The sequence below is a fragment of the Scophthalmus maximus genome, chromosome 1 (genome assembly GCF_022379125.1).
Source record: "Scophthalmus maximus strain ysfricsl-2021 chromosome 1, ASM2237912v1, whole genome shotgun sequence".
NCBI classification, from domain to species: domain Eukaryota; kingdom Metazoa; phylum Chordata; class Actinopteri; order Pleuronectiformes; family Scophthalmidae; genus Scophthalmus; species Scophthalmus maximus.
This window is the reverse complement of record NC_061515.1, coordinates 4,886,649-4,899,415: the sequence shown is the minus strand read 5'-3', so window position 1 is coordinate 4,899,415 and position 12,767 is coordinate 4,886,649. Positions and strand designations below refer to the sequence as shown.

Here is a 12,767-nt window from a genome sequence, read left to right as displayed (position 1 = left end):
CATCGCCGTTGCTTGGCAGCTCGACTTCCAACGGCACGGCCACACGCGGACATCAAGGTGCCAACGGGGCCCGGACAGACATCAAAGTCACTTTCCATCAAAATGTGCCACGTGCCATGAAAGGGAACAGCTTGCCGCTCGGCCCAGGTCCGATCTGTTTTCGCCTCTCGCGCATGAGTCACGGCCACTTTCACTTTTCTCCTGCGGGCGACGGAGACTGACACCAGGCTGTATTCAAGAGCCATGTTGGCATAGTGGAGTTTTGATCAAGTAAGTGGACGTGCGGGGAACATTTTTCATTCAATCAAGGTTGTTTTGGACCAACTTGGACTCCTTGTCTCTGCAGGTGTTGGGCCCACAGAGTGGTGGCTCCATGGATCCTTTCCAGGCTCTGCCAGACGGGGCCCCGTCAGACTGGGCCCCGTGGGTCGAGGCCCCCCGGCCGCCAGACAAGATTTCGGGGGTTGATAGACCAATACAGCTTGGGGGTCCGATGACCAGGAGTGACCACAAAAGAGTACACGCTCGACTAATCTTCCCGTCAATATTCACAGACGGCTCACTTTGTGGTTCTTTGTAAAAGATTTCACAGTAGTGGGAGAGAAGAAAAAGAAGCTTTTTCATCTAAACTTGGACGTGTTCAGTCGCGGCGGCAAAGCGAGCGAGAAGCAGATGAAACGGCCGCAACAACAGGTGGCATTTTGTGTGTCTTTATTGTGGACATGACATTACATCTTCTTCTTTTTTTTAAAATGATGTACAAAAGTGAAACAGAACTGAGAATGGCTCAGACGAGGTAGAGCTTTCACATATCGGCTTGCTGGCGTGAAAAGAACATGATATTAAAAAAATAAAATAATAATAAAACAAAAAAAAAAAAACAACAACCCAGGAAAATCTAATTGAAAACAAACGCTCCTGTCTGCCTCGGTCCTCTCATCCTTTTTGAAGTGATAATAAATACAGATATCAACCAAATACATTTGGAATAATAAAGTCTTCTAAGGTAAATTAATCACGAAGTTCATAACAAATAATGAAAGAAAAAACAATAAGGACACAAATAATACAACTTGAGAGGCATGATTTAAAAAAAAAAAAATTAGAATAACCCAACCAAAAAAGAGAAAAGCACAACACCTGCCAGCACCTGGGACGGCAGCCACGACTAGCTACTGAACAAATCCTACAGTTTAGCAAAGAGAAAGACTAAAAACACACTCTTACGTCTTCATGACAGAAAAAAATAAAAAAGCACTGCTGCACCTAACATTATCAAACGTCCCGTGAGGAAAACGTAGCTAAATAAGCTGTGCCAACACGGCCGTCACGGAAACACAAATCATTCGCCATTAAAACCTATACGCGATCATCCTAATAAAAAAACAAAAACCAGAAACGACGTTGAAAGTGTGTTTAGCCGGCACCGTTAAAAAGGACATTCTCAAAGAAACCTTAGCTAGAACTGGACAAAAATGAGAACAGTTAAAGCAGTAACCTAGTTCTAAGTGCACTAGTAGTAATGCCATTTGGTTTCTACTGCTGTATATAAAGGGTTTGGTAAAAGTGGATTACAGATATACAGTTTTTAATTTGACATACACTCGCGCCCGCTTCATAGCTTTTTCTAAGTCACACTTCGGAGTACAAATTCATAACTGAGGAGTTCAATCTTAAAGGGAAATTCTGTACATTGGTATTAGTAGTACACTACCACAAAGGTTAGAGTATCCATTTCAAGTATTTTATCACTACCCACACCCTTCAACGTACACCGTCTGTGTATCGTTAGGCATCTTCACGCACACAGTGTCGCGTCTAAACAACCCTCCATCGTCGTGTAAAAACTGCCGAGGTCTCCGGATAGACGGGGAGAGTACAGGACTCGCTCCGTGATCTACGACTGGTGTGAATTTTGATTTTATGTGTACAAAAAAAACAAAAAAATGATCGACAGAGACTTTGAACTGTCTTTTTCTTTGTCTGCTTCTTTTCCCCCAGACGTGTCCAGGCAGCGCTCGGTCAGTCTCAGAGACCGCTGAGGGCAGAGATCTGAGCACGGGACACCGAAGAACAGTTCTACCTTTGTAGACCCCCCAGCCGACGAACTTAAAACAGGCTTTTTCGTTGCAGAGGAGGTAGGCTAGTGCGCAAAGCATCTCGAAGGGAGGCCGGAGTGAACACAGAAGCTAGTGGAACCTCTTCTAAGGTTATGGAGAGGTTTGGAAAGAATGCGTTTGCACATGCATCGATGCTCTCGCACGCACGCACGCACACACCTGTGTTAAGGCTGCGACGGCTCTACAGTTTAATAGGCCTCGAAAGTGTCTCCGACTCGTGTATTTATCCCTGACCTCCTGACCTCCTGACCTCTCTCTCTTTTCTGACCTCCTCACTCCTCTGTCCCGCCCTCGATTTGCAAATAGCACGCACGCGCCAGAAAAGAAGACTCGCGGCGTCTGATGTTACACGTTCCGTTGGCAAAATCAGCTCTGAATCTCTCGTTTGTTTGTTATCTCAAATGTACAATGTACACGTTATGCAAATCTGCCAACTTCAAAGAGCAATAGTTGGATGATTTGAGAATTCTCCGTATTTAAGTATCTATCCGATGGTTGGCGATTGGCTTAGCTTAGCAGAGATGACGGGAGACATGTGGGAAAGCTTTTCTGGCCGACATTTCCCCTTATCAATTTGTGTAATATGACATTTTTTGAATTAACTTATTTCATCGCATACTTGTATATCTTGGACTCAATGGGAAATATTAAGATGCGTCTCTTTCGCGAGCCAACACTGTCAGTACCGTGTTCTCCTTTGCATGTACAGTACAGGAGTTTCCTCTGTGCGATGCGCTCACATCCTCCCGCCACTCCCACTGTTTGCGGAGTCCGATTCAAAGTCGGACGCGTCGGCGTGGGAAACGCTCCCTGACGTGATGGAGTTACGGAGCAAAACTGCCTCCACTCGGTCCCTTCCTCTTAAATGGACAATAATTGAATGACCATAAAAGTGGTACGCTCGTTTATATTGGCTATTAAAAACGCACACTCTTTTTAATGAGCACTAAAGCAGACACCCCCATTAGCATTTCTCTCTCTCTCTCTCTCTCTCTCTCTCTCTCTCTCTCTCTCTCTCTCTCTCTCTCTCTCTCTCTCTCTCTCTCTCTCTCTCTCTCTCTCTCTCTCTCTCTCTCTCTCTCTCTCTCTCTCTCTCTCTCTCTCTCTCTAATCCTACCTCTCTCGCTTCACTTCTGATCATCAGCTGTGCAGCCTCAGAGTGGTCACTGCACGCTAGAGTGGAAGGAAGTGAGTTCAACACACTGGTGCACACACACACACACACACACACACACACGCGCGATGATGTAAGTCTTCCTCTTCATGACTCCCAGAGGAGACGGACTTGCAATGTGTGAGTTGACTGTCGATGAAAGGCGGCAGAGCATCTTCCTCTTCTCCTCTCTGTCGTGTCATCTCCTGGATGACAGGTGTCCTGAGGAACGCACACGATCTCACACACGATAAAGTTAAAAAAATAAATGTAGCGAAGGGGCGGTGGGGGGGGGGGCATCTACAGCAGCCATGCAATGCCAAAGTCCTCGATTAAAAAGCAGTTGCGTTCAAGTTCAAGTTTTTTGTCTTTTCTTTCTTCTCATGAATATTTTTGCTTTCTAGCTAAGCAACTTTACTTGCACGAGGAGAATATTTCACTTCTGAGGACCTCTACATTGGGATATCCTTTAAGGTGATGTAAACTACTTCGCCAACCTGCGCACTATAAAGAGGCCGAGACAAGCAACACTTTATATTTCACTCTTCATTTCGTCTCTGTACACACCGGACACCCGAACATCAAACTGCAGAGTTTCACTGTCAATTCCCTCCATTGTTTCCTTCCTCCGCGGCCCAATGTTCTGCTTTCAGAGAAGCTCTAACTTACAACAACAAAAGTACTTCAAACAAAAATCAAAACTACAAGAACCTTCATTGTAGGATAATCGTGGACAGGAGAGGCTCAAAACATCCGTCGCTGAGTCTTGGGAATGGCGACTGTGTTTCTTTGGGTCGTGTGATTCCCCAAATCCGAATCACAGTCCATCAGGGGGGGGTTACTGTTATTGTTGTTGTTGTTGTTGTTGTGGTGGTGGTGGTGGTGGTGGTGTTGGTGGCGTTGCTGGGCGTTTGGCGGCCAGCGCTCCCTGCTCCTCCTGGCTCAGTAGCACGCTCCGTGTGTCCGGGAACTGGCTGTTGTCAAAAGGCATATGGTGGACGCTCTGGACGTGCGTCTTTAGGTTCCCTTTCTGAGAGGCTCGGTATGGGCAGAGCTGGCAGCAGAATGGCCTCTCCCCTGAAGAACACACACACACACGCACACACACACGCACACACAAAGTCGACAGGTCAGGCACAGATGCCACAGGTGACGTTGTAAATTGTGAATGCAACAGGGACTCAACATGACACGGCGGCGTGTGAAACCATGGGTGAGATTCGCTGCAGTGGGAAAGACGCAGCGGCAAACACAAGACAGACAGAAACCAAGACGCACGGCGGTGTTCGACGGGGAGAGAGGGGGGGACGTTATGCGGGTCACGAGCGGCATGCGCTTTTATTCTTTCTTTGTCTTTTTACACCTAATTCCACTCACGGCGTAAACTCTGCCTCTCCACCCTGACCCAGATGGACCAACTCTTCCTTTCTGTTTCCCTGCCATCTGGAGAGGAGCGCCTCACTTCCCCTGTCTGAACAGTCCTACTTCTCTCTCTGTGCATCACCCCAACACACCATATACACTCTCTTCTAATTACACCGACCTACAATGGCACAGACACCTTTGCAATATATATATAATAATAAAGTAAGCAACGAGCACCTGAACAAAACAAATGAGATTGCCATTTAATTGCACCTAATTATCATTTTGATAAATGGAGGAATATCAAAGCGGGAAAACAAATGACTCTCCGTGCCCCCTCGCGCCCCCTCCTCCCCGAAGAAGAAACGGGGAAATATGGCCGATATCATACATCATCAGTAAGACAACAGAGAGAGAGAGAGGGAATGGGGGGGGGGAGGGGGTGAGAAGGAGAGAGATAAAAACAACATGAAAAGATATAATTAATCACAGAAAAATCAAAAGAAAAAAAAAAGAGGAAGAAGAAACAGCTGGAACGACGGCGAGGGCGAGACGTGAGAGGAAAGCGAGAACCTCCACGACAGCGTCCTGCGAGGAAACATCGCTGACGGGACCGGTGCACTACATTATACTAAAGGTTATCGGCACCGTAAAGCAGCGTCAACACTACATCTAATTGGACCCCTCCGCCGCGCCGGCTCCCATCACTCATGGCGTGCGGTAGATCTTGAGTCCACGCGCTCGTGTGTGTGTGTGTGTGTGATGTGTGTGATTAATTAAGATGGAGGTGCGGCGTGTAAGAAACCCCTGCTCTCTCCGAATGTCACATCCGAACAGTTTACTCGTCCGGTCCCTCTGCCGTCGACGCTCGTCTCCCCGAACTTCACCCGCTCTGAAAACTCTGAGCGTCAGTCAACGGAAGAAAAAGCGGTAGTTTTTCTAACTTGGCAAATTTCGCAAACGTTTGTGTTACGCCTCGTTTCCAAATAATCCCTTTTCTTTGAATCTGTCCCCATTTGGAGGTTATCTTCATCACTGATTAATCTATCGAGTCCGTCATTTGTCCATCAATCAAACAATCCAAGACCCAAAGATCCTGCGAAACGAGTACATCGTCACATTTGATGAATCAGTGGATTTATTTTTACCTATTTGCTTGAACTTGTTACGTTACTATCAAAACAAACTGCCAATTTCTGTCCTTCAACTAATCAATTACACAACTAATCTAAATTTTTCAGTTTTACTCTCGTCGTGAACGACTACAAGTCACTAACATTTGTTGAGGGAGTTTGACTTCTTACAGGTGGAGCTCCTCTGTACGTAGACGCGTACATCTTTAACCCCATATACAGACGTTTCAATCTGAACCGTTTGCAAACCACATGACAAGGTGTCAACTTGGAAATTTGGAAAGAAAAACCAGCTAAACGACACGCTGAGCCCCTTTTCCCTCCCACGTTCCAATGCTGCAATGCAGTTAGAGAATCGCAGCCGACACTGAAACAAACAATAAAACCGAAATAAATCACCACCGCCTACACCTGCAGCCATGCACCGATTGGACGGACCGGCCGTCAACCACGCTGTATCCATGCCCCAATGCACACCGCGCTTCATTGTCTGCTTTTACTCTAAATGAGACGACAATTTACAAAATGAACATCGTGCCGTATGGAAGAAGACATGAAACTAGAGGTTGAGGCCGTCAACTCCCCAGGAAAGTGTTTACTGACGTTATGAATCAAGTGAGAAGTGGACTCGTCTTCTCATAAGACTTCTATAGAGACTGGACTTCTATTTGCAACCAGTGGAATCGCCCCCTAGTGGTGATTCAAGAGAATACAGGTTTCAGCCACTTCCTTGTTGGCCTCATCTTCCGGACCTGGTGACCTGATGTACATCCCAAATAAGACATCTGATGGGATGTGATTTTTGGGCAATTATGATGGAACTTTACTGTTGTACACAGCATTATGGTCCTCAAGGTTGAATTGATTGATTGATTGATTTATATTTTGAAAGGTTTTGCTTTCATGAAGTTTTTATGAAATTAATTTCTGTTTTTTAACATTCAGAAGCAAATCTGATGGTAACGTTTATCCAACATGTTTTGTTAAGTTTTCCTTTTTTATTTTTTTATTTAAATTTAATTCAGTGCATGTGAAGACAAAACACTTTACATATAAAGAAGTGAACTGCAAGATATCAGCATTGTCAGGAAACATTAGCAACTTAAGAAGTACAAAAGACCAGAGTACAGCTTCTGACTTTATCCAATAAGGGATTTGAGAGAAATTGTGTGTCAAGGTGCTATTTCTCAACAACAAAAAAAGGAAAAAAAGAACCATCACTCCTCCAAGTGTGATTAAAACATGTAAGCCAGCGAAACCCGAAATAAAACTGAAGCTTTTCAATGACACAACGGTGATGTGTACACTGGACACACATGCTGATGTCAGGTGTGATCCAGAACACACACACACACACACACACACACACAGACACACACAAAACACTCAGCTGTGAGAATGCCAGGTGTCAATGCCAGATGCAAGAGGGTGCCACATGTGACTGTTACACATGAACAAAAAAGAAGAATGACACAGACACGCACATGCGGAGGTGAGGCGGCAACAGTAATCGGAGACATGCAGAAGCGATGGGGGAGCCCAGTGATTAGCCATCGTGCCACATACTTGTTTGGGAGCTTCAGAAGCGGTGGCGTGAGCGTCAGTACCTCTGTGGAGTCCGTTAAAATCAAACCCAACTGTGGGGGGAGAAGGAGGTCAGGTGGGGGGGAGGGAGGGAGGGAGGGAGGGAGGAGGGCATTTGGTTAAAAGCTCTACCAGATCCACACAAGCATATTTTTTTCTCTCTCTCTCTTCCACCACCACCACCGCGCAGTCATGTTTGACACCAGCACCCTTTTGCTAATGGAGGGGAACTGGCAGTGATGATGATGATGATGATGCTGATGATGGCGGTGGTGGTGATGATGGTGGTGGCGATGATGGTGATGGAACCTGGTGGAGGCAAGTCAGTGATTTAATATGACGCATGTTAATGGGGGGCCTCGGGGTGGCTGGCCTTTTCTGCGTGTGCATGTCCATGCTGAAGACAACCGCCGGTGACAACATTAATTACAGCCTCGGCGAGTGTTTACAGAGCCTACGCATGGGCGTGTGTGTGTGTGTGTGTGTGTTTACAGTTCTTTGGGGGGTGGGGGGGGGGGGGGGGGGGGGGTGGCTGGGCACTGCATCACTTACCATTTGGCCTCTGTCACTTGGAATCACTGGCTGTGCCACATATCATTCACACTCTCTATAAAGAAGCTACTTAACTCACTGTCGACTGTGATCACTGCCGAGTCGGCTGATGGACATGACAGGAGAGGAGAGGAGAGGAGGAGAGAGGAGAGGAGGAGAGAGGAGAGGAGGAGAGGAGAGGATGAGGAGAGGAGGAGGAGGAGAGGAGAGGATGAGAGAGGAGGAGGGGTGGGGGGAATGAGAAAGGAGAAAATGACAATTACAGCAAAATAATTGATGAGAGGAAACAATAGGAGAGGCAAAAAGAAGATGGGATGAGAAGAAAAAGACAGTAAATAGGATAAGCGGGGAAAAAAACCCCCAGGATAGACCAGAGGGAAGAGATGGGGAAGACGAAAAGAGGAAAGAGGAGATGATGAGAAAAGGTGAAATGAGGGGAAGAGAAAAGAGAAATGGCCTGAGATAAAAAGGTGAGATGAGAGGAAAGATGAAAGGAAATTAGAGGGAAATACAAAAGAAAAGATGAGAACAGAGGAAAGGGAAAGGAGCATATGAAAAGTAGAGGGGGAGAGGATGAAGTAGAGGAAGAGGTAGGATGTCTAGATCACGCTGCTGGGTGAATGGCACCGGGACACATGCAAATGGATGCAGAAGGGCTGGCGTGGACAAATGTTGCTTCTGCTTCATTAGGATGCACAATTCCATCTCTCTAATTTGACGTGTGATTAATAATGTATACAATTTGTCACAGGTCAGTATCCGGAGCACATCACGTTTCAGTTTTTAAAAAAAACAGAGACAGCTGCCCGGCCGAGGGGCGGGGAGGGACTCGCAGACTCGGCTGTCGCACTCCGCCGGACAAAAAGATCCGCTTTGGATTTATCTTCTCGGTGAGAGTCGGCCGGTGAGCGACTGTCGACGGTGTGAGTCCCCCGTGCATTTCTTCTCGTGTGTGTGTGTGCGAGTGAGTGTGTGTGTGTGTGTGTGTGCGCATGTGCGCGTGTGTGTGCGTGCGTGCGTGCGTGCGTGCGTGCGTGTGTGTTTCTGGGCGGAGGAATAGCAGGATGGCTCGGGTGATGATGATGATGTGTGTACACGGGAATGAGTGACCGTTGAAGGAGTGGCCCAAAACAATAAAAAAAGAAAAAAGAAATAGGAACATGTAGTAATACATGAATAACAAGTGGCTAATGAGGATGTTCTACAGGTATAAGACCTCTCTCACGCACAGTACAGTACACTAGATTAGTATTATCTTACTGTGACTGCAAATGACCTTTGAACCCTAATGTTCTGTCCTGGGGTCCTGGAGATACAGTGCCCTCCGTTCAATGGCTTACAAAAACATCCCCAAGGTTAATTTTGCGAATTACTTTTGTTTACACGTGTGTCTGTGTGACCCCGAACACTGAGCCAGTCACGTGAATATCAACAGAAATCAGCTGACCTATTGGGGAGCGTATTGATTTCGGAAAAACCCGGGGGCTCTGTGCGTTGTTGCGTCACGCGTGTCCACGTGAAATCAGTTTGTGTGTTGCCTGTATTTACCTGTGTGGGACCTCATGTGCGTGCGCAGGTGGCTGGGCTGGCTGAAACTCTTCCCGCACTCACGACAGATGTACTGCCCCTGTCGCATGAGCGACCTCAGCATCCCTGCTCACACACACACACACACACACACACACACAGAGAGGGAAAAAAGAGAGGGACGCACAATTAAGCAAAGTACACGAGGCCAAAATCTGCAAAGATTTTCATATGACAAGATGTGAATCAGTCAGGTTGTGCAGATTCAGCTCTGTTGTGGATAGTTGAGGAAAGGAGGCCCAAGTAATTAACATGGATTTGATTCTCCCTGACTTTCAGGACACAGATGAGCTAAAAACACCTCGGGATTATTAACCGCATGTGTCTCTCTTACTGCGCTCACTTTCATCTCATCATATAACGTCTTGCCCCCAAATTTGGGCCCCATCAGGTGTTTTGTGTGCGGTTAGCACTTTTGACCTTTCACCGCTGACAGTACCTCTCCAGCAAAGGTGAACTGAAAATAACACGAGCACTTTTTGAAACGTGCCTCGACTTTGTACTTGGAAGATCAAATGCACCCGAGACGTGAAATCGGGTGACAGATGAGAAAGGCCTTTACGAAGATGCTCGCTTCACATTCACTCGCCAATCGCATCTACCTTCCAGATTTCACATGGGACTTTTCCTCCGACGAGTACCGGTGGGGCAAAAAATGTGGACATGGTCGCCAGTTTATTCCAAAGCAGAGGACGATTTGGCGTGGCAGTGCTTTGCGGAGAAGATTGAGCGCAGACGTAAAGGTCAGTAATGGGACAAAGCAAAAGCGGAGTGGGTGAACGCGAGCGCGGAGTCTGGCTGCTGGAGCGGCGGAGGTAGGCAGCGTCAGGAGTGGACTCGCGCGAGCATCATTAGTATGTCTAATGTGTCATTATGAGCGGCTAGCTCCGGGGGCTGGACTGCAGCTGTCACACAGCATCATCTCAGAGGCTGACAGCCAGACACACGCAGCACACACACACGCGCACGCGCGCACGCAGCATAAATTACAGGCAATTAAAACGCCCCGGCTGTGATGTGCCCGCTCCGCTGCCCGTGTGTCACATGTCAGGTGTGTGTGTGTCTGCATGTGTATGCAGTCCAAGAGTTATATATATATATACACATATGTGTGTGTTTGTACAGGTTGTGGCACTCACGCACAGGCACGAGTCATCTTAACATTTTAATGATCTGAAATGTCAAAAAAGAAGCAACTTGTTGAATTCTGATGACGTCCCATGACATGACCACATGTAGAAGTCAGAGGGGTGTTGAGGAGGTTTAGTCGTTGCCGACTTCCTACCTATCTCCTTTTTATGCCAAATGTTATTCTGAGGAAACAGAACAAATCATAACTAATTCCAAAGCCCCTCCTCACCAATTACCAGTCCTCTAACACACCTCACACTCCCCGTTCCAACGCTATTACTCACGTCCTCTAAAGAACAGAATAGGATTTCTTGCCGGTAAACAAAATCAATTGTGAAAGTTTTTTTTTTTATATATGTTTTTAATGCTACATGGATTATACCCAACAGTAAAACCAACCCAATATTCCAACTGAACACAGTTAGTGCGAGTTCTGAAACTATAATGAGGCTGTGCGAGGAAAAAACTGTCACAGAGAAATTAATTGTTAAGGGACGTGAAAACCAGCAGTGTTTTGGTGAAAGTTTGTGTCCACTGACTCCACTTCCAGGAATTTATATTTTCATCATTGAGATAACTATTTCATTAAGACCCGCCGTGCGTGTGCATGTGTGTCTGTGTGTGTGTGTGTGTGTGTGTGTGTGTGTAAACACAGTCAGTGCAGCAGGAGCAAAAATCATTTAATGATTGTTCGTTTGATGAACTTGTTCGTTTGATGAACTTGTGACCGCACACGCTCACACTCGCGTGCACACGTACGTAATGCTGCCGCTGTGACCTCTCTGGCTGACAGAAAACAGGCCTGAGGGTTTCGGGGGTGCTTCCGGCGAGGGGCATGTTTGCTGCACAACTCCCCCCCCCCCCCGAACACATCAGCACCCCGAGCATTGAGGGCTGGCATATACCTGGGCAGTGCCCCCTGCCCACTAGTTTGTGTGTGTTTGTGTGCAGCTGTGTGGAAGGCGGTGAGTGTTGGAAGGGACGCGGCAGGACGGGGAGGCGGAGGAGGTGACAGAGAGTGTCTCTGGCAGCCCGACTGCTGGCCTCTGGATACTCTACTTCTACTCCGGGCCGCCAGCCCTTCTCACTGACGCACTAATGAAAGACAAGACAAAGGAAAAACGCGAGCAGACACACACACACACACACACACACACACACACACACACACAGGTACAAATATTACGGAGCAAAAAAAAAAAAAAAAAAAAAGGGAGAAAGACTCAGTTGCTCAAAAAAGGTCACTTTATAGCATGTGACTCAAAGGGCTAAGGCGGATGGTGACGATATGCGCCCGGACGGGTGACAGCGATGTCATGCGTCCGCTCCGGGCCTGTTGTCTTTGACCCCCGGCTCCGCGCAGCCCCACTTGACCTTAGAGACACAGCTGAAAATGGGCAAATAATACGGATGTTCCGTAATGACCATTTCCAAAGCAGCTGGTGGGGTAATTATTCTGTCTCATCTCTCTCTCTCTCTCTTTGCCTCGTACGCTCCCTCCCTCCCTCCCTCTCTCTCTCTGTTTTGCCCCCTCCCTCCCCTCCACTCGCATCTGTGCGAGCCTCTCGTCAGGCCGAGCTGTGACCTAAACAGTTTGTGACAGCTTTCTGGGAGAGTGGAGCACGGAGACTAGGCATGCCTCGCAGACCTGAGAGTAGCAAAGGTTCCCTCACGTCTTTCACGGGAGGAGAAAAAAAAAACACACACACACACCACTTTTGCATCTAAAAAACCTGAGCACAGACACACACACACACACGCGGCCGCTGCCCTAGATTCATCCTTTTATCACAACCGAGCAAACGTGTGTGCGCTCATTTGAATGCATCTCCCCTTCATTACTATTCAGAACCTTGTCAGAATGGAGCAGCGTGCGTGTCCGTCGGTCACTTCCTGCCAGATGATGAGTTGGTGTCAGAGAGAGTGTTGGACGCGTGTACCTGACTGAGTATGGTTCGTGCATTGAGCGTGGCTCTACACAGCTGTGTGTCTTTGTGTCTTTTCCTGCTTTAACTTGTCAAGTCCAGTCAATTCCTCTCATGGCAGCTCAATAACAAGAGTCTCTGGGACAGACGTTTCCCCTTCAACTCGTGACGTTTGGCATTTTCACCAAGGCCGGGACTCTCTCGGCACATCGTACGT

General features: G+C 47.3%; 1 protein-coding gene across 6 annotated transcripts in view; it reads right to left on the bottom strand.

The window, feature by feature from the left end:
* Nucleotides 1-694: 694 nt before the first annotated feature.
* The window catches only part of LOC118315985 (zinc finger protein 516-like), a 66,305-nt gene continuing 54,232 nt past the window's right edge, over nucleotides 695-12,767 (bottom strand). For 4 of the 6 annotated variants that reach the window (XM_035643745.2, XM_035643726.2, XM_035643750.2 and 1 more), the window contains 2 exons: nucleotides 9,456-9,560; nucleotides 695-4,350 (listed from right to left, as the gene is read on the bottom strand). In XM_035643745.2, coding sequence (XP_035499638.2) covers nucleotides 4,118-4,350; nucleotides 9,456-9,560 — 338 coding nt within the window. In that variant the 3' untranslated portion in view covers nucleotides 695-4,117. Of the gene's footprint in view, nucleotides 4,351-7,337; nucleotides 7,409-7,438; nucleotides 7,665-9,455; nucleotides 9,561-12,767 lie in introns of those variants that run through there. The other 2 variants (XM_035643758.2, XM_035643759.2) reach the window with 2 other exon arrangements.